The sequence below is a fragment of the Trichosurus vulpecula genome, chromosome 7, assembly GCF_011100635.1.
Source record: "Trichosurus vulpecula isolate mTriVul1 chromosome 7, mTriVul1.pri, whole genome shotgun sequence".
In the NCBI taxonomy this organism is placed as follows: Eukaryota; Metazoa; Chordata; class Mammalia; order Diprotodontia; family Phalangeridae; genus Trichosurus; species Trichosurus vulpecula.
Window position 1 is genome coordinate 251234568 of NC_050579.1, and position 23043 is coordinate 251257610.

Sequence of the window (23043 nt, forward strand, 5' to 3'; positions counted from 1 at the left end):
AGAGCCAAGTACAGAACCCTGGGATCCTCCTGCCATAATGACACTGAATCATTAACAACTACTCTTTGCGTCTGGCCAGTCAATCCTTCATCTTTTCCATAGTATAGGTTGAAATATTTTATCAAAAGCTTTGCTAAAATCTAGGTAAAGTATAACCACAACACAGCATTCCCCTCATCTACCCCCACAATGTTCTTTTAGGATTGGTCTGTTGAGGTTCCTTCTATCCCTGAACACCAGAACTTTTTGGAAGCATCTAAAACACTGGCTTCCACATCAGTGCAGAGACATAGTTAAATAAACAGGCAATATAGGGACGTTATTCATTCTGCGGAGGTGGGTAGATAACAGTAAAGAAATGGAGGCTATTTATTAGTCTGAGAATGGTTTCATAAATATTTGTAGTGGCAAAACTCAAATGAAGACAAAACAGGAGGGCAGGGGATCCTTTGGGAATGCTGCCATGTGACACTTGCTTTTAAATATATCTCCCTACTTACCTGCCCCCTGTAACATACTGGCAGAACACCCAGGTTTGTCCAGTTTCTATTTTTCTATGCATGTCTTATCTCTTGAAAATAATTAGGATGTTGGTGGGCTGAAGCAATCATCATCATAACCAAGGAGTTATTGGCCATTGGGTCCTGTTAAGGTTTGGGCCTTGTCAGTCTTCACTGGAAAATCTGTTATTTTAACAGGAATTACAGTCCAGATCGTTTATTGAATGTAGTGTCGTTCAAAAACACCACCAGATTTGGAATCAGATGACTTGGATTAAATTCTGAACACTTATTTACCTATATGACTGTGGGAAAGTCACATAACCTCCTCTGGGCCTCCATCTTCATCTTCAAAATAAGGAAAGAAGACTAGCAACCTTAAGACCCTTTTATCTCTAAATCTTATTATCCTGTATTCCTGTAGTGAACCCCAAGGACTTAATTTCTTTTTTCTTGCTTACTGGAAAAGAATCATAGAATGAGAAACGGGATATAAACTTTTTGGACAGGTTTGTGCTGGAATGGAACTGGAGCAACCTCCTGGAAATGTGTATTGTATATAAATGTGCTCAAGAGGCACTATTCCTTGGAAGAGGCCCAGTTTTCTCCTTATCTGATTGCCTCTTGGAGGAGGCAAATAATAGGCAAGGGGAAAGGTCATTAATTATAAGATCTAAGTGTGACAGAAACCCTATTAGAAAGAATACATCTCTTCAGAAGGCTTACCAGACATTTAGAACTGTTCGGCAGAGTTTAAATTTTTAGAAAAGGCCATTAAACCTTATAAAAAGAAAAATGCCAAAACTGAGAGAGAACTTTACAGGTGCTAATTCGACTGATGAGGCTTCCCGTTTCCACAGTGTGCATGAGTGCATGCCCAAATGTGGACACACATACATACAGACTCACACACACTCTGTGTGTAAACATAAATAAAAAGACGGGAAGAAACATAAATTTTCTTTTTCTGAATTGCTGCTCAAAACTATTGAGGTTTCAATAACAGCTGTTGCTGCTAGAGAGAGGAAAGCACTTGGCCCAAGAGCCTGTTTATAAGTTTCAGCAGAGAAAGCGGTTTTTGTTGCAAGCTCTAAGTGAGACCGAGTCAGAGAATAAGAGAGTGAGATAATTATCTAAATTATGTTCGTGCTATTATCCAAGACGAATATAGTTAAAATGTAATTAAATATGACGGGCTCACAGGATGCAAGCCCAGCTTTGGAATGCTAATCATCAATTACTGTGTCTCCTTAGGGGAGTGAGGCAGAAGCATAAGGAGGGGTTGGGTAGAGGGATAGTTAAGATGAGATACACAGTATAAAGCCAGTTTTCTGTCCTTGAGGCTGATACCTTCCAGTACTGGCATCATCCACTCAGGGACTTTTAGCTTGACACAAGTCTCTCCCAGTACTGACTGTGAGTGATGGCACTTGGGTCTTGACCTGTTCTTTGGGAGGGAACTTTTAGCTAGCATGAACCTCAAACTATGAAACTGAAGATCAAGATTGACTCACTTGGAGCTGCCCAAGTAAAATGGATTCATCAGCAGGAGGCCTGAGAGCCAAAGGAAACACAGGAGGAAGGGAGCTCTTTTGGAGGTTAGCAAGCAATAACTACTGGCTGACTGTATCACTGTTGATCGGGACCTTTTTTTCTCTCACTCCAGTTCTAGGAAAAGGTATGGTTTGTGCCTCAGGACAAAGAGAAGTAGGAAAGCTAAGCTAGAAAGGACATGTAGAACCCAACATAAAAAACATCAACTGCTCTGTTTCTTCACCCAGTGCCAGAGGGGGAAAAACCTCTTCCTCTTGTCCTCCATCCATAGATCATCTTCAGATATGATTAAAGAGATGAATATGGTCCTTGGGCAATCACGACAATGTGGCAGACAATAAGAAAAGCATGCTGCAAGAGACAGGTGGGCACTGTAGGGTCAGTATAAGAAGCACACTCATAAAGAATTGTCAACACTATCTTCAGGGGAGTCTCACTGCTTGTTGAAGGCCTTTAATATCTGTCACAGCTCAGTGCCACACAACTTAGAAAATGTCCCTCTGTCATTGACTTCAGTTCAGCTGACAGGTGACAGCCTTTATTACTTCCTCCCTTTGGGGGAATCTTCAGAAAAATCGTGTCAGCCTCCCTCTTGGCTCTGCTCTCAGAGGTTAAAAGTGAATATGTTCCCCATGTATGCTTCCAGATCCCAGTCCCTGGAGGGCTTCTCTCTTTCTTGGCTATGAGCTCTGCAAACTGCTCTTTCCAGGCTTTAAAAGGGCTAGTGCAAAAGATTCCGTCTGATTTTTATTCTGCTGGTACTTTAAATGCTTCCACAGCCTTTAAAGACGAATCATATTGAATCAACAGGATCCTGCCAATGACATATAATTCTCCTAGAATATGGCAGAGAACATTTTATAATAGAAAGAACCAAAGCACAAAGAATTCCTGGGAAAATGCCATAGTTGATAGCTCACTAATATAATGGTTAATGGACATCTAGAAGAAGTGGTGATTACAGAGAACCAGCATGGCTTCATCAAGAACAGACTTAACTTTCCCTATTTTTGACAGGATTATTAAATTAGCAGATTAGAAGAATGTTTCAAATATAATTTACCTAAATTTTTTTCAGAATATTTGATATTTCATAGTGTCTTTGTAGAAAAGATAGAAATGGACTAAAAACGTGTGTGTGTGTGTGTGTGTATACATATATATCCTTTATATGCATGTATATGATTACAGATAGATTTAAAACTGAATGCCCAGAGGGGCAGCTAGGTGGCGCAGTGAGTAGAGCGCTGGCCCTGGAGTCAGGAATACCTGAGTTTAAATCCAGCCTCAGACACTTGACACATTTACTAGCTGGGCAAGTCACTTAACCCAATTTCCCTGCCTGCCCCCCTGCAAAAACAAAACAAAAAAATAAAACTGAATGCTCAGATTCAGAGTACGATAGGGTGCTTACTCACTTTCCTCACTCACTCTGTATACCCACCCAATAACGGTTCAGTATCAACTTACAGCAAGATGTCTCCAGTGGAGTGCCTCAGAGATCTCTGCTTAGCCCTTTGGTGTCTAACATTTTTACTAATAAATCATATAAGGGCATAAATGATGTGCTAATCAGGTTCCCAGATGACACAAAGGTGGGAAGGATAGCTAACACACTGGATGATAAAGTCAAGATCAAAAAAGATCTTGACAAAACTAGAGCATTGGACTAAATCTAAGATTTAAATTAGAAGAAACTGAAACATGTGAAGTCTTAACTTTAGTTTAAAAAAAATCAATTTCACATGTACATGTACAGGACAGAGAAGTATGGTTAAGGAGTGTTTTAGATGAAAAATATCTGAGAGTTTTAGTGGACCAGAGGATCAGTATGAATCAGCAGTGTGGTGTGGCCATCTAAAAGAGCTAATGTAATTTTGGTCTGCATTAAGAGAGATATAACTTCCAGGAACAAAGAGTTGATAGTCTGTCTGAAATCTGCTCTGTCAGAGTATCTTTTTCTGGGAACTACATCTTTAAAGGGAAAATGGTAAGTCAGAGAGTATTCAGAGAAGAGCTACCAAGATGTTGAAGGGCCTTGGATCCTTGTCATATGAGTATTAGTTGAAGAAACTAGGGATTTAACCCAGAAAAGACTTGGGAGGGTCATGAGTACTGTCTTCAAGTATTTGGACTAGTGCTACACAGAAGAGGGATTAGAGTTCCTTTATTTATTTATTTATTCCTTTATTTATCTCCAAAGAGGCAGATTTAGGCTTGATGCAGAGAAAACTTCTTAACATTTAGAGCTGCCAAAGAGTGAAATGGCTGTCTCATACTTTGCAAACCAGGAGGTTCTATATAAATGCAAGCTACTATTTTGTTAATATTATTGTTATTATCCTTGACAGGTAGTTTATAAATTGACAAGAAGTTTATAAATTCTTTTTCATATTCATTTGAACTCTGTGTTCTATAACTTTCAACTATTAGACCAAATCCTACTTCTGGTATTACACAAAATAAATATATCCCCTCTTCTATACAACAACCCTTGAAATGGTTGAAGATGGCTATTATAAGACCCTCTTGCCCTCCATTCCACCCTGCTAGGTCTTTTTCCCAGTCTAAAAATGATGATTTTTTTCTTTTTGCTCACATAACATGATTTTGAATCCCTTCACCATCCTGGTTGTTATCCTCTGGACCCACTTTAATTTACAAACATCTTTCCAAATAATTCCCGAATTGATATTACAGAATTATTATGAGGCTCAAATGAGACAATGTTTATAAAACTCTTTACCAACTCTAAAGTGCTATATGCCTGTCAAGCTCTACTCAGAGAATGTAGGACTTAGAAATGGCCTTAGAAATAATCGAGTCCAAATTTCCAGTCTGCTGTAAGAAGCCCTGACAAGATTCTGTGCCAACTCTTCAAGCGATGGGGAGCTTACGGAAAGAATTTCATTGTTAGGTAAAACAAAAAAACATTGATCTTCAAGTGTAAGTGCTATATAAATATAAGTTATTAAGGGAAATTAGACAATAAAGGACTAGTTCCAAGCCCTTGAAAATGCCCAAAAGCCCCTTCACATTTTCCACAAAAGGCTCTATAAACTTCCTTACCATCTAATGCGACCAACTATCCTTCAAATATCAACATTTAAACCAAAAAAAATCATTTAATCATTTTTTTGTCTTGCTAAATTACTAGGATGATAACAATGTCATTTTCTACTATATTCTTTATTGCTAAAATATCATATTTCAGTTAAATCATTTTCTCTGCACTGCCCTGGAAGCCTTACCACCATTTATCACATTGGGACTGGAATAGATTTTTCCATAGAAATAAGCAACCAATTCACAAGTGAATTTTTGATACTGTAAATTAGGGGAACCTATACTGTCTGGCTTGTGTTATTCTATTTTGTGTATATGTATCTTTTTCCTTAATAAGATGTATTATAAGCTTAGAGAGAGCAGGAGATAAAATACATTTTGGTCTCTCCTACTTCACCTGTCGTGCTACATCATGCGGTTATCAAGCACACAGTAGGTTTGGTGAATTTCAACAGAGCACCACTCTCCATCTACCTCATGGCAAGGAATTAATTCATTTCATTCAGCAACTGTTTAGTGGGTGTCTACTGTTTGCAAGGCAAGGTGAAAAGTGAAGTGAAGGTCAAGCACCCTGGTTACCCTAGCCCCAGTTAGTGACTCACAGAACGCTAGATCTTCAAGTGACCTTAGAGATGAGACCTGTGATGTCATTGGCTTAGGGAATATCCCAAGTGAGAAAACTTTCTCTACCAATACAGGTTGGCACCTTCTCTGCAACTTGTCATCTTAGAGGGGTGCCTAGGTCCATGAGGGGTTAAGTGATCATCTCAGGCTCATACAACCAGAACGTGTCACATGTAGGACTCAAAGCCAAACCTTCCTGGCCTCAAGCCTGGCTCTTTATCCTCTGTGTCCCTCTGTCTCTGAGATGATGATGATTCACATTCATATGGCACAGTCCTCACAACAATCCTGTTTAAGTACCATTTATTTCCACTTTATAGATGAGGAAAATAAATCTTAAAAGGGTGAAATAATTTTCCCACGATCACACAACTCATATGTATCAGAGCTAGGCTCTGTATCCACATGTCCTCAATTCAAATCCAACACTCTTTCTATATTACCTGTCCAACCCCCTCATTTTCAGTAAAGATACTATAACTCAGAAAAAAAGTGACTGGATCAAAGTCACATAGCTACCTGGTTGCAGAGGCAAAGTTTCCTGGCAGCAAGTCCAGAACTTTTTCTACCATACAATGAAATAATTTGCATTTGTTCAGTGAATGGTGGATAAATTGATGGAATTGGAAGTTTCAGGGTGGGGAGAGGGAGTGTTAAGAAAGAGAGATTATAATTCCCTCTTCCTCTTCCCCAAAGTCAAAGACTTCTACCTCCCCACTCCCCAAATTAATACTGGTTCTATAAAAAAGTGATGGAGATGTGAGTATCCTTATTTCCTCACCTGGAAGTTTTACTAACAAAGTAAGCTCCAAATTTTCCCTGTCAAGGGTACCGCATCTAACAGAACAGCAATGTAGCTTATTTATAATTGCATTCAAGTGTTTGTATAGACTGCATTTTAATGGCAGTTTCCAAACTGTGTGAAATTTCAGCTTTGGACAGAGCCCTTTGATTGGTTACAGACATGTACTTCTGATGTGGAGATAACCATCCTAACACCACTTTATCTCCCTTGAGCAACATTTGAAGTTATTTTGAAGAAGTTTAGGAAAAATAGAATCTGATTTTGGGGAGAGAGAGAGTTATTCATTACCCTCTATTAACTGCTCTTCCATCATACTGACACTTTGGTATTGAGGGTAGTATCTGGTTTTGCTGAAAGTGAAATCATATATTCAACTTTCAGGCTGTGTTAGTGAAAATGAACTCTAATGGAATTATATATTAATGCAGTGTAATGGAAGACTGGTATTAAATTGAGACCTTCTGATCTGATTATTCTCAGAATGCACCTTCCTGTTCATTGTGCCATACTGTCAGCCTCATTTCCTAAGCACAAGCTAAAGCAAGTGTTGCCAAGGTTTGCAAGCAATCATCGACATAAAGGTGGAGGGGACTTACGGGTCATCTAGCCCAACCAACTCATTTTATAGATGAGAAAACTGAGACGCAGAAAAGGTAAATGACTTGCACTCAGTTGTAGAGGTAGTCAGGGGTTAGAACTCAGGCACTCTATGCGGTACTCCATGCTACCTGTGGAATATGGAGAGAGGCTGTGTGGGGCAGTAGAAAAAGGACTCTACAATTTGGAGCTATGCCCAAAGAACTATAAAACTCTGCATAACTTTTGATTCAGCAATACCACTACTAGGTCTGTATCCCAAAGAGATTTTTAAAAAGGGAAGGGAACCTATATGTTCAAAAATATTTACAGCAGCTCTTTTTGTGGTGGCAAAAAATTGGAAGTTGAGGGGATGGATGCCCATCAATTGGGGAATGGCTGAACAAGTTGTGGTGTATGAATGTAATGGAATACTATTGCGCTATAAGAAATGATGAGCCGGAGGATTTCGGAAAAAGCTGGAAAGATTTACATGAACTGATGCTGAGTGAAATGAGCAGGACCAGGAAAACATGTATAATTGTAACATTATATGATGATCAACTTAAATAAACTTAGCTTCTCTCAGCAATGCTATGACCTAAGACAATTCCAAAAGAGACGTGGAAAATGCCATCCACATCCAGAGAAAGAACTACGGAGTCTGAATGCAGAGCGAAGCAGGCTGTTGGCTCTTTTTGTTTTTTCTTTCTGGTGGTTTTTCCTTTTTGTTCTGATTCTTCTTTCACAATGTGACTAATGTGGAACTATGTTTAATAATGATTGTACATAAGTAACCAGTGTCAGATTGCCTGACCTTCTTGGGAGGGGAGGGGGGAGAGAGAGAGGGAGAAAAAAATGTGGAATTCAAAATCTTATAAAAGTAAATGTTGAAAACTATCTTTACATGTAATTGGAAAAAAATAAAATACTGTTAAATGAGGAGAAAAAAGAAACAAAAAAAAGGAGACTCTCCTGGGAATCAGAAACCTGAGTTCCAGTCCCAGATCTTCCACTCACTAGCTGTGTGACCTTTTATCTCTGCCCCTCAGTTTGCTCATCCGTAAGATTAGCAGGGTTAACAAATTATCTCTAATGTCCCTTTTAGCAATGAAGCAATTATTACCTTTACTGCTGGATTCCTCTGGATAACTTCTCCTGGATCTGTCAATAAAGTTCTTCTCCCCCCTACCCCCTTGAGGCTATTTTTCTTCCCCAGTTATGTTGGACTAGCTGAATTCTAAGGCTCCCTTCTACTCTGAAATTTTGTGTCGAGTCTCTTTATGGATTGAACCAAAGCCTTTTTTATTGATGTCTGTCTGCGTTAGCTGGCTCCATGGTAGAAAGAAAGTTAAGGAAGTATTCCATGATCATTTCAGTTCATAGTTTTAGTGTTTACAGGTTCTTTGAGGAATGTAATGGGGCGCAGGGTCAAGAGGAAGGCTGCTTATTGCTGTAGAATGAGCCTCACAAACTTTCTCTGACAGCAGTTGGAGGGAAAGTGGCCATTTATTGTAAATCCAATGAGTTTGGTTGATATAGAGCCCTGTGGATGCATGTGTTTGAACCCCACATGGTTCTATTAGTTTCATTCTGTTCCACAGCCACAAATAGTGATTATGTAGGAGACTTAGACAAGGGTCCACATCCCATAAGACACATACCCTTTGGATGATGAAATAGCACGATCTTCATGTATGAACAAGAGAAATTTTGTTAGGATAATGTCCTCCTGTGTTCAGAACCATGGATTTCACACTTAGGGTGCTGATAGCTATAATGACCTTCAGGGGACCAGTATCCAGGCGCTAATGACTTAATCTCGAGGGATGTTTATAGTGAAAGATGAAACAGCTGGAACTGGAATAGGGGATTCCTACCCCCATGAATAAATTTATTTTTTCTTGTAACATTATTTTATAATCAGACAGTTACAGGAAACAGCTTCCTAGCAGCTGGCAGTTCCATTGTGTAAGCAGGGGAGGACTGCAGCAACTGTGAACCCTTCCCATTTCCAACAAAAAATATTATCAGACTCATACAGTTGTGGGGGCCACCCTTTGTTCCAATGTATGCTGGTGAGAAGCTGGCTGTGGAGCCAGAAGTAATGAAGACTATGAGGAAAATGTTTGCCTAGAATACACACTGTGGGATTGTAAACAGATGGTCAACTCGACCCTGTACCATCTTGGTATTACTGTCTTTAAAATGTTAGTTACTTTCACAGACCACCTAGAAAGTGGAAAGTCCTCAGAGAGTGTGGGGAGGGGAGGGGAGTAGGGAGGGAGGTGGCAGGAAAGGGAAATATTTGCTTTTTCCAGTCCAATGAGAAGAGGATCTTGGTTCCTGGAGAAATTCCTTCCGTTCTTAGTTGTGGTGATTGCCACACTTTACTTGAAATCTTTGTGTTGATGGCCATGTGATGTGACACATTGACCTTAGAGACAGTTTCCTAGATGGCAGTGAATAAATTACAGCTCCACAAGGGCAGGGCCTCTTTCTCCCCTTCCTCTCCCCTGACTTACATTCCTGCTGCTCTTCAGAAATCTGACTCAGCACTTTCTTCCTCCAAGAACCCTTTCCTGCTTAACCTTCACCCTTACTCTTTTGCACCCAATCTGAGCTATATTTATTTACGCTTGCTTATAAATTCTTTTGTGAGTCTTTGCCTGTACGTTGTATACACTCCCTGAATAGGGAAGCCATACCTAGACTAGCAGCTCCTATGGGTAATGAATGTCTTTAATCTTCTTTTTGCGTATTTCCATATTGCCCAGTCCAAAGACACACAAATTAGTGGTGTTAACTTCTGGTGTGATTAACCTGGCATATCCCTGTGCTTTATTTCACAGATCCTGGCAATCAGTAACCTTTGATAAACAGCCTGCATCCTTCATCCGAATAGTTGGAACACACAACACAGCAAATGAGGTAAGAACCTCCCTTCATGAAAGATGCTGTGATATTTCTTCATATGAAAGTATATGACTCTTGGTTCTACCGATAGCCTGTTGTTTGGATTGCTTATTGTAGAAAAAAGTCTGGTGTTAACACAGTGATAGTATCATCATTTGGTATCATTTCTGAGTGTCTTCCCTGGCAAAGGAAAATCATTGCTCATTCCTGATTCCTTCTCTGTTGTAGTTAGGGGTTGGGAAGGACCTCGAGAAAACCTGAATGAATGAAAAATAAACATTTATCAAGTGCTTTTTGCATGCCCGGCACTATACTAACCACTGGGGATAGGAATACAAGTGAGACAGTCCTTGCCCTCAAGAAGCTTATTTCTAAGAAGGAAACTGGTGCACACAGGAATGGTAACCAGGGGAAGTTTGTTTTGGTCTCAGAAGTCTCAGGGATGGTGATTGGAGCAATAGCATAGTCAATCAACACATCTTTAGCAGACACAATGGTGATATTAATATTCCCAAAACAAGAGGCAGCAACAAGGGGTGTGCCTGCAGCAGCAGGGCTGATGCCAAAAAGATGGCCAGGATACAACCCGTCAGAGGACTGGCTGAACATAGTGGGTCACATAAACCATCTATCCACCTACCTATGAGCAAGAGTTCCTTTCTAGGGACTTTCTCAGCCCTTTCTAGGAAGACAGATTTGATAACTCTGTTGATATTTGTCCATAATTATATTCCACAGTTAAAACAGAGTTAATCTTTTTTAATGTTATGGACTCCTTTGCAAAATCTGATGAAGTCTATGAGGATCCCTTCTCAGAATATTCTACAAATACATAAAATAAAATAGAATTATAAAGGAATCCAGTTATATCAAAGGAAAAATCAAAATACTGAAAATGTCATCTTCTCAGATCCCTTGAAATCTATCCATAGATCCTTGGGTCTCTGAAGGTTAAGAACTCCTTATTTAAAGGAGCTTCAGCTACAAAAGTGATATGGCCATTTGTTCCTTGAGTGTCTCTTCACCAAAGGGAGTATCTGGCTGAGTCTAGGCGGAACTCATGTTCTCACTGAAGAAACACTTACTTCAAGCATCTTTTGCTTTCTCTAGTAGTCTATGGAACTGCTTGGTTCCTCAAAGAACCAGAGTCCCTCCTATGTAAGCACACAAGATCATTCCAACTGGAAATAATATAAATGTACACTTCCCTGCTATTAATGTATGAAGTTTGGATTCAGGCAAAGGGCCATACTTGGGGAGGCTGCCCGTTCCCCACCCCTGCTCTAGACTTTGGACAACCAATTTGTCCACTTTGAACTCAATTAAAACTCAACTTTGAAATCAATTAATTTCAGCCAAATGGGCAATTATGTCATTTTGTCAGTCTCTTGGAGCTGTTCTTGCTTATGGCAAATATTTCTAATGTAGATTTATTCTTATGAAGTGAAAACAACCTTAAACCACAAAACAAATAAGAATCTCATTAGGCAAGATACACAAATGAGTTAGGAAATGATTGTCAACCCAAAAGTTTCCCTTAGAGCAGAAGTGGAAATACAAGCTTATTTGTTAAATTTTCTTACTCAGTAAGCAAGCACATCCTTAGAATGTACATTAAGAGCTAGAACAGCACTTCTAAAGAATAGACACAGTCTCTGCCCTCAAATGGTTTACAATCTAACAGGGCAGAGAAGACAGCAGAAACATGTATGCCTAAACATTATAATCACCAGAAACAAGTTGAGAGTGGGAAACAGAAATTAAATTAATTGGGTTGGAGAACAGAGGGGGCTAAAAAGGAAACTTTTCCTAGAGTAGAAATTGTTGGCATGAAGTTTAGAGGAGAGAAAGGATGTTGTGAAGAAAAAATTGACTATTGGGTTAAGTGACGGCCTTAGAGAAGGTTTGAGAAGCTGTAAAGTGGAGATGACAAAAATCCAGATAAAAATTCCATTAAGGCCTCCACCCTCTTGCTCGTCATCCAAATGCAATGGATTTACAGGTCGAAATTTGGAAGGGAGAATCTCCATGGAGCATATAGCATCCCTGCCTACCCCTTAGCAGCCCTCAGATTTGACTAATTATGTGGGTGACCCCTCCAGGGTCATTGAGCATAACCCAAGGGATACCCATCATTCTATATTTGTGTGTGTAAATAAAAACAACTGGCGGGGGGAGGGGGAGGGGGTGTGTGAATCCTGTGGCTTGAAGCTCGGTCGTTGAGAAAAGATGAGAAACTCTGCCTCTGTCCTTTGTTGAGGAGGTGGAGGACTAGGGGTGTGGATTGTGGTCGGGGTGGTCAGGTGTGGTTAGTGTTGGTTTTGCTGGGTTTTGTTTGTTTGCTTGTAGGTAGGGGAGGAAGGAGTACACTGTGAAATGAATGTGTCACAAAGAACATTAGTAAAATTTTAAAAGAAAAACATTGCTGTAGATTTCCTGTCTCCACTTTTCTCTGCTGTGTCAGTGAAAGAGGAGGGGGCATCTGTCTTAGTCAGTTACATTCAGCATATCTCATTTTGGAAATTGATTTTTTGTTTACCAGTTACAGCTTTGAAGATCTTATGAAAATTCATGGTGGTCATCTCTAGCTGTAGATAAGGTTGGTTCTTAGAGCCTAGTGCTTGTTGCCCATATGCAGAGGCTCAATAGAAATAGACATTTGTGTGGATCAACTCAGTAGTTACCTCCAACCCAAGCAAGATTCTTGTATTCTCCAAGTCCCACCCTCTCTTGTCTGAGGAAGGACCCGGACCTGTGAGTGTAGGGGAAAAATATGACTTGAGAAGAAGTATTTGTGATTTGGGCAGCTAGGTAACACAATGCATAGAGTAATGGATGAAAAGACTCATTTCCTGAGTTCAAATCTAGCCTCAGATACTTACTAGTGTGTGACCCTGGGCAAGTCACTTGACCCTATTTACCTTGCTTTCCTTATCTGTAAAATGAGCTGGAGAAAAAATGGCAAACCGCTCCAGTATCCTTTCCAAGAAAACCCAAATTTGTGAGTTAAGAAGGTATCTGTGAATTTAGAATTTAAACAGGGTCTGCGAGAGGTAGGAAATGAGGTGTGTAAAATGGGATCACTGTGATTGATTGGCTATTAAGAGACCATAGTCTTATAAAGCCATAAGCCAAGTCGTTTCGAAGATGTCTCTGGCACTGGCAAAAAACTACCCGGACCTCCAAGCATTCCTTTTGTAGTGTAGTAAAGGACAGCACAGAACTGCCTCCTGACTAGGAGAGAAGCTTCTGGGATTTAAAATGCCACTGATTCTGCCTTGTTGGTAGTGTCTTGTCTTCTCTCTCCCTGGTCTGTCAGGCCTAACCGCAGCCACAGAGTTTGAAATGTGTCTGCTGCGTGCTAATTTTTCTATTTCCCTTAGATTGTAGTCAGGACTTTAGGCGACTGAGGCTGTGTCAACCTGTAGAGGTTCGGGTTTCTTAATCACCTGTCCTGGCACACTCCTGATTTCCTGCAGCATTTGTCCTTGTCCTTCAGTAAGTCTGTGTCTGCTTCTGGCATCTGCCTCTCATCGTCCCTTTGTGAATGCAGATTCATTTAAGTTTGGTTGGTTTTTTTAAAGGTGCTTACTACTTCTGTCAATAAAGCTCCCTAATGCTTATCTCTTGAGGGCTTCATGCTTCATTCAGTGACCTCCGGTTCCTTGTGTACTTAGGTAAATCCTTATTGTTTATCTTAACTTCTTAGGACATTTTCTTTTTCTTTCCCTCCTGTGTTTATTCCTCTCATCCTTCACTCCCCTTCTCACTTTGCTCTGTAATCCCTTGTGCTTGATGTCACTCTCAAGTCCCTCTCCTTCATCCTCAGATCTTTTTTGCATCACATTCCTTGCCCATTTGCAGCATTCCACCTCAAGCAATAAGTGAAAAAATATTTCTCTCTCTTTCACTTATCACTAGATGTCAGCACTTCTAGCCTTCTTTGATCCTTATACTTCCATTGTTTTAGTTTATTTGATTTTCCCCTAGTGTCTGCTGCCGAAGAGTCTGTCCCTTTGGATTTCCCCACAAAAATTATTTACTCTGGTCTCAGATACCAGTTTAGCAAAATTGTGGCCATTCCAGCTCCACTGTTCAGCTACCTATGTTTGTGCCTTTCAGATGGCTAAAATCCCTCTTTTTTCTAATTCTTCCTTGTTTTCAGTTATCTAGAAGCCATATCTTGATGATATATCCATAAATATGAGGAACTTATTTCTCCAGGATATGTCTGAATTTCAGCCCAAGTTATTGTGTTCAAATGTTAGTCTGTTCCTGATGTGGCTTCTTTTACAAACTTCTTCATATCTATCCCCTGGGTACTCCTGGGTTATTTATTAGCTTTGACATGGCCATGAAAATAAGCACATTTTCACGGCATGAGATCAGGCTGGGCTAAAGGAGACAATGCCTAGGGGTCCTGTGGATAGTAGCAGTTAGTGAGATTAAGAGAAATTGTAGTGAGTCTGTCTTTCCTTTCTAATGACAGTTATTTTTGACGTAAACCCATGTTGAGAGGAAAACTCTGGAGCATATTTGATCCTGGCACAAGAGACAAAGATGGCCGGATGGGGACAGGGACAGGGAAGAATGGAAAACATGAACTACCCCCAAAGACTTACACAAAAGCTTTTGCTATAACATAAATACAGGAGGTGTGGAACCTCACAGGCAGCAACCAGACAGTGCAAAGTTTTGTGTTCTCACTAAGAAGCATGCTATGTAAAATGCAGTTTCTAAAATTCCATGGCATAGAGGGAAAAGCCTTGGTCTGAGACTCGGAGGACCTGTGTTCTCTTGCCAGCTCTGCCCCTGGCTAGCTGTGTGACCTTGAGCTAGTCATTATCCCCTTCATCCTTCAGTATCTTTCTCTACAAAATGAAGGGCTGGATTAGAGTCTCTACCAGCTTTAACCTATCAAGATCTGAAAAACTTAAGGTTTTTGTAAATGGGGAGTAGAGGGTAATCTCAGCATATATGAATCTGTGATACCAAGACTCCAGCTGCTGAGGCTGCTTCTGCCACCACCTGCTGAAACAGCTTCTTCCAAATTATTTGCCAATCAAATATTTATTATGGTAGAATTGGCAATACAAAGAAAGAGCTTATCTACTTGTTGGGCAGATAAGGCTAACATGTTGAAAAGTTAACTAAAAGTCCAAGGGAGTGTATTTAAAATGACAGATGACTGGTACAGACAGTAAGCAGCCTGGGTGTTTAGAGGAGAATAGGATCCCTATGTGGACTAAAGCTGTTGAGGAATTCTTTACAAAGGTGATTGGGCTTGACCTGGATCTTAAAGAATCCCAGAAACTCAGCATGGGAGGGGACCTCTTGGGGCATCTAGTCCAATGTCTCCCTGAACAGGAATCCCCTCCACAGTGCTCCTGGTCAGCCAGCCTCCCTTTGAAGCCCTCCCCTGAGAGAACCAGGTACCCATCTCTGCAACAGCTCATTTTATTTGGGACAGTTCTAATTGTGAAGAAGCCATTTTCTTATATCAAACCAAAATCATCTGCTTTACAGTATCCACTTATTGTTCCCAGTTCTGGCCTCTGGCACAAAGCAAGATGAATCTAATCCCTCTTCTGTAGGATAGCCCCATAAATACGTAAAGACAGTCCTGTCCTCCTTAAGTTTTTTCTTCTCCAGGCTACACATTCTCAGCTCCTTTAGCCACATATAATATGACGACTAATCTTCTGACCACCCAGCTCCATATTATCAATGCCTTCTTTAAATTAAAACACAGCTGATTGTGTAGAACTTTCTCATTTGTAAAATGGAGAGGATTGGCACTGACCTCTTGAGTCTTTACTAAATAGTAAAGATGAATAAGATTATGGTGATAAAATACCCTTATGTCTACAGAGACAGAAGATTGTGTCAGGTGCTGTGTTGCCAGTAGAAGGCACCAATATGCAAACTTGTTTTGGCCACGGAGAACACTGTATCCCATCTGGAACTGTATAAGCCAGGCATCAACAGGGCAGAAAGCCTACAAGTGGCTGTTTGAGCCACCCTCCAGGACCACTCAGCCCTGAACCTGCAGCCTTGCAGAAATTATTTACCAGACTTTTAACAGGCCAGTCAGTAGCTGTGGGTTCCCATTTTCATCCAAGTTCCCATGGAAACATGTTGCTGCGGTGAAAACAAGAATATAGATTTTCAATAAAGATGTGGATGAACATTTCCCAGATATCTTGGCCCAAGTTTTGTCAAGCTGCTTCTCATTCCCTTAACTACCTTCTTTACAGCTGCCTCTAGAGGTGGTCTATGCCCTAGAAAGCATCCTCAAGGCGGCCATTCTAGTGTCACAAGTTCTAGCTCATCCTCATCCTCTTCCTCAGGATTGCTAGAGTCCCTGAAGAAGTATCCCTTACATGCAGAACAAGGAAAATGACAGGGAGTTCTTAGCCTGATAAGAGACGTGGTCCCATCACAAATGTGTTTATAAACTTCATGGGAAAGAGAGAAATACACAAAAATGCAAAGAAGAAACTCAAATCATCTGTATAGTGACTGAGAAGCAATCATGTCTTATGTGGGGAAAATGAACAAGTTGTTTGAGCAGAGCAGAAGAGTGAGAAATGAGACAATCTAGGTAAGTCAGACAGCCTGGCAGATAATGAGGAGTTCTAATTTGATATGTATAGTAATTAGGAACTATTGTAGGCTTCTGATGGGGGAGTGGTGTGATTGAAATGACACTCAGAAGATGCTGCTTGCTGCTGGACAGAGTGAAATTCATGAGAGGAAAGGAAGCAGGCTAGAAGATAGCCAGGAGTGAGACTTGCATCCATCTAAATACATGGACATGAAAATCTGAACCAAAGGCTGTAGAATCAAACCAGGAAAGGAAGACCCTAGAAATAAAGTGGGGGGAACGCTCGACTAGTGACAGTCCCAATTTTTCTAGCAGAGAAGAGGGGATTGGAGAAGATACCAGAGTTAGAAACCTAGGCAGAAGATTGCAAGGCTGTTGATAGTAATGGAGGAGTTTGGAAAGCATGAGGACATTGAGTTCAGTCTTAGAACTGCCATAGTTTAATATGGTCGAGATAGTCAAGTGGAGATGTCTTTTACCAGGAGTGGAATATATGGACCTCGAGGAAGGTAAAGTGGTATGAAATGGAGGTTTTTGATTGAGGAGTTATGCATACAAAAAAAGTTATAACATTGCTCACGCCCTTTGACTCAGCAATCCTGTTCTCCAGGTTATGCACCAAGACTGTGCTGACAACAAGAAAATACTGATCTCCCTGAAAACATCATAGCTACTTATAATGGAAAAAGGTGGAAACAATGTACTTGAATGATTGGAGAATGACTGAACAAATTACAGTAGGGGAATGCAATGGAATATTATTATTCCATGAGGGACAAATATGAAGAAATCAAAGATACATGAAACAGGCCAGCATGAAATAAAGTAAACAAAACAGAGCCAAAAGAACAAGATACTGAAGGCCTATAACTGCACAAATGAAGACAAGTGCCACAAACAAACCTAAAATTAAAATAAAAATAGTAAGACAACCTTGGTACTAACATAAAATGTACATCCATCTCATCTTTTAAGAGATAGAAACCTACCGTGTAAGATTGCACATACTGCCATTGCAATTACGCTTTTATCCTGTTTTATGGCACTGCTTTGAAGGATCGTACGTTGTTGTTTAGGATTGCTAGCATCATTAAGGAAGCACCCCTTGTACTGCAATCCCTGTAATAAGTGCCATAGGAAGATGGAGAGGAAAGTAACATGATCTATATCAATGATAATTGAAACCATGAGGCTGCATAAGCTCTGGAGAGTGAGGAGAACAGAGAATGGTGATGAGAATAGGGGGACCAAGCATTGAGCCCTGGAAAGTATCAACAATAAATTGAGGAGGCTGGACTCAATGACCTTAAGGTTTCTCCTTCAGGCTCAAAAATTCCAGTGTTCTTTGATTCCCTGAGGAAAAACAAGAGAATACGGCATCCCTGAAACAACGTCACCTCCTCTCAAGCTGTTACCCTCTGACTCCTTCTTCCTCTCACATCATTCTCTCCAGAGTTATAGGTGACCTCTTAGTTGCCAAATCTAGTGAGTTTTTCTCAGTCCTTGCTTGTCCTTTCTGACATCTCTATAGAATTTTGCATTGTTCAATGCTTCTCCAAGATATCCCCTTCTTTCTGGGTTTTTGTTGTGCTCATCTCTCTCAATTCTCTTCTGGATAGCTGCTGCTTTTGAGTCTCCTTTGCTGGATCATCAGCTGTAAATGTGCCCACTAAATGGGAGTGTACCTCACAAGTCTCTTCCCTCTTGGTGACCTCATCGGCTCTGTCATCAGCTCTCTACAGATGCCTCCCAAACCCATCTGTCCTGCTCTTAGCTCTCTCCTGAGCTTCAGTCCCTTGTCCTGCAGGACCAAACTGCCTGTTGAACATTTCAGAATGAATTTTACATAAGCATCTCCAGCTCAGCATGTCCATATTACCATTCCCCTCAAATCCATTCATCTTTCTAGCTTCACCATCCTTCTAGTGGCCCAGGTCCACAACCTCAGAGTCATCTTCAACATCTCAACCCCCATATCCATTTAGTTGCCATTTAGAATCTGTTCTCCAACCATAGCATTGCTGTCATTTACCCCTCTATCTATTTCCATAGTCACTGTTCTAGTTCAAACCGTCATGACCTCTCACTGAGATTTTTCATTGGCTTCCTAATTGGGCCCCCTTCCTCAAATCGCACCCCAGCCCATCAATCTACAGAAATCTCCACACGATATTGTTAAAGCATGGTCTGACTGGTCTGACCGTGTCAATCACTTGCTCAGAAAGCTACAGTGGCCCCCTCATGCCTCCATGATAAAATATAAACTCCTGTGTTTGGCATTTAAAGCCCTCACAACCCGGCTACACTATACTTTCTCAGACTCATTACAAATTACTTCCCTTCAAACGCAGTCCAGCCAAATTGGCCTCCTTGCAGACTCTTTTTGGGTCCCTCAAGGGAAAGAAAGACTCAGAAGAAGCCAGCATGTAGACAAGCTGGTGTCTTAGTCATGTCCCTATTCCTAGCTTACTCCACTGAGACTGAGGAATTTCTTCTTACATTGAAATCCTTCCCTGTGAGTAATCATAGTGAGCTTTATGATGCTGATAGAGACAGCCCAAGGCCCTGAGCCCAAAGCCTGAGAAGGAGCAGTGCCCCCCAAACCACTAGACCTAACTTCCAACTCAGTGTCCACAGCCATCATTGTAGAGAGGGGGGGCCCACCTTCCTAATCAATCACCACCAGCAAGAGAGATAAATCAAAGGTGCGGGGGTGAACTGCCCCCCACATCAGATAGTTACCGGACCCCTGGCCATGACAGCACCCCTCAGGCCACTAGCTCTGCTTCCAGCCCAGCCCTTATGCTTCTTCCCATAAATCCCTGTGGAGAAGGGGGCAGCCTGAGAGACGCAGGGGACAGTGTATGCCAGACAAGCCCACTGTGTCACCCTGACCACCATCTCCCCTAAGATCCAGATGGAGTCAGCCCAGCCCAGAGCCCTGGGAATGGTGATGCCCCCGGCCCAGCCCCCATAGCCTGGGAAGCAGCCTTTCCTGCAGGCGCTACAGCCACTGCTACTGAGGACCCAGGAAAGAAAGTCTTGTCACCAAAGTCTTTGGCACTATCAGATGGTTCAACACCAGATACCAATAGCATTTCGTCAGTGGGAAAGACATTAAAGAGGAGGCATCGCCATCTGCTTTGCTGCTGCACTCTAAGGACCATGGGACTTTTCCATTTGACTTGCAGCAGAAACTGTCTGTGTTGTCCCCCATTAGAACTGGGGTTCCTGGAGAGCAGCGGCTCTCACTTTTTTCCTGTGTCCCCAGCACTTACTACAGAGCTTTGCACATAGTAAGCGCTTAATAAAGGCGTTTATTCATGCATGCATGCATTCCTTACACACACCATTCCACATCCTGCCTTTGTGCTTCTTGCATTGGCAATGCCTGCGATACTCTGCCCCATATGTGTGCATGTTCTCTCCCTTGATAGAAGGTAAGCTCCTTGAAAACAAGAGAAATCCAACCTTTTTTGTCTTTTTATCCTCAGAGCCTAGCATAATACCTGGCAAATAGTTGGTGCTTAATAAATGCTTGTCAATTGGTTGGCTGATTGAGGTGAGAGTGGCCAACATCAGTGACATAAGAGAGGACTGGAAGGAAGAAGGGAAACACCACTGGGTTTGGCAGGTCTTTGGAGGCACTGCCATCAAGGCTATGCTGTCTAAGCTGTAAGAAGAAAAGAGCGTAGTGGAAAAAAATTAATACAAAGTCGTACTGTTACCAAAAAAAAGGATATTTTTGCGGCCGTCTTTATATTTGGACATCGATATGTTATGGAAGATTTTATTGGAAAATGAGTACTTGAATGGATACAAAAGAGAGGAAAGTGACACAACATTGATTACAAATCAATTTCAAACACTCAGCAATGTATCCACGCTGTATTGGAGCATTGCCATGACTGTTAATTGCATAGCAAGGGACTAACTTGGGAAAAGGTGCCCGCTACAGGTAGACACATTGGAGCTGGTGCTGATCCCTGTGATAAATGGAAGTCTCCAGCTTATGCTGATAAACTCCAATGCTATCGTACTGCTGAGCCATGCACTTAGAAGAGGGAGGCTTGAAACGTGCATGCTCTCGTGGAGCCGGCTGCTGTTCCAAACAGAACAAACACAAACAACCCATCTCCAGATGCACAGAAAAATCTTGCTGGTTAAGGCAAAGAGATGTCCAAGGCAGTTTATGTAAAATACAAAGGGATTGGTTGAGGATGTCAACTGGGTTCTCTTGCCATCTGTCTAGAGGAAAGGGTAGTAGTGATTAAGCCACTTTTGTCTCCTGGAGAAGGTTCAGGCAGCCACAGGAATCTAATAAATTAGATCTTTTATATTTGTTTGCTCTTTTCTGTTTTAAAAAATAGTCAAGAAAAGGCTGACACAGTTTCCAAAATCCTAGCACATACATCTGGATTACATAATCCAGACTCCATAATGAAAGTGTCTTGAGCATGTAATTTTTCTCACTGCTACTCAGGCAGCAGATGTGCAAACAAAGCATTATCTGACCTGCCATAGGGTCTCTTTTCCCAGGGTCTTTCCAGCAGTGGTATTCTGGCAGATCTTGTGTCATAGCTTGCCAGACTGTGTAGGGAGGTCAAATGCGAAAGTGGAAGCATTTTTAGACAGAAGAAATGTGTAATTCAACTTAGCAAATATTTTAAGTCCATACTGTGAGCAAAGCATTGTGCCAGGCACAGGCAGAGTTACAATTAGTTGAGATATGATAGAGTTTATAATCCAGTGACATGTGCACAGGTAACTCTAGTAACACACAAGTGCGTTAGAGGAGGTACAAAATGATTTGTGGAATATATCATGAGCAACGAGGAATTAGGGGATGGGGGGAGTTGAAGAGGAAGAGGTAAGATCAAAAAAGTTCATGGAGAAGGTGACATTTAAATTGGACTTTAAGGATGGATAAGAATTGAGGCAAAAGACAAGGGAGAGAGAACAAGCCGGGAGTAGTGTGTGTGAGCTGAGGCATAGACACAGCAAAGCCTATTTTGAAGGGAACAAGCACTGATTAAAGCCCTGGTTTGTGCTAGACACTGGTCTAAGCACTTCACACATATCATCTCATTCGATCCTCAGAACAACCTTGGAAGTAGGTTCTGTTGTTACCTTCGTTGTACAGTTGAGGAAACCCAGGTAGGCAGCAGGTAAGTGCCCTGTCTAGGGTCACACAGCTAGGAAGTATCTGAGGCTGATTTGAACTCAGGTCTCCCTAACTCTAAGCCCAGCGCTCTATCCACTGTACCACCTAGCGGCCTCAGTTGGAGTGTTAGAAAGATAGGATGATGCCATAATGAAGGTCCTTGAATGCTAGGCAAAGTAGTTTGAATTTCACTCAGTAGGCACTGAGGGGCTATTGAAGATATGTGAGCAGAGGAGTAAGGAGACTGGGTCTTGATGACAATAGGTCCCTGCACAAACTCCACTTAATAGCTATATTTTGGGCCCTCCTGGCTCAGAGTGAATGTCGGTGGTAATTTTTTTCTCTTTTGAGGAGCAACCCTGAGGGTCTTCCCCTCCCCCTTTGATTCTATTTCTTTTTTCTAATTAACAGGTAATCCTTTGACTCACTTCTTAATTTCTTAATTTCTTGACTCACGCCTATTCATTGAATGGGTGTTTTTACCTTATTCAAAGTGAGAACCTGTAAAGGGCCAGGGTCTCGCATTGCATCCTGAGCCATCTCCACTTGTCCTGGTGAATATCTGGCCACTGGACCCAGATGGCTCTGGAGGAGAAAGTGAGGTTGGTGACCTTGCACAGCCCTCCCTCACTCAAATCAAAGTCAACTGTAAGTCATGTCATCATTTTCCCGATGCCATGGTCCTCTTCAGGAATGAAGGACAAACACAATAACAACAACCTGACCTCAGTGGGAAGGGTAGATTGGAAGAGGGCAGAGAGTGGAAAAAATATTTGTTAGACTATTGGAGTCATCTGCAAGATAAAGAATAAGGATTTATCCTAGTAGAGGAAGAACACTGAGACTTGGAAGAGGGGGGTGCATGGTATTGCAGAAGGTAGAAGGGATAAGATTGGATATGAGGAGTGAGGGAGATGACAGAATAGAAGAGATAACAGCAAAGTTTTAAACATGAGATATTGGGCAAAAATAGCAAAGTCTGAATGAGCAATTTTATTTGGGAAGAAAGATAATGAGCTCAGTTTTGAACAGGTTGATTTTGAAGATCTAAAGAGATGTCAAGGTGTGGGTATGGTATCTTCCTTGCCTCCTGCCCCAGTCTCTCTAATCATGTCCATCCCTGGCCCTGCTGCCTACAAATACACTCAAGTTTTCCCCTCCCTTAAAAAGCACGCATTAGACTTTATCATCCCCTCAAACTAAAAAAAGCACTCTACATCAGAATCACAGA

The 23043-nt window shown here is 41.3% G+C and overlaps 1 protein-coding gene across 1 annotated transcript in view; it reads left to right on the forward strand.

Annotated features, from left to right (window-relative positions):
* The window catches only part of BTBD9 (BTB domain containing 9), a 552498-nt gene that overhangs the window by 509722 nt on the left and 19733 nt on the right, over nt 1-23043 (forward strand). Inside the window, exon 10 of the mRNA XM_036768793.1 lies at nt 9978-10056. Coding sequence (XP_036624688.1) covers nt 9978-10056 — 79 coding nt within the window. The remainder of the gene's footprint in view (nt 1-9977; nt 10057-23043) is intronic.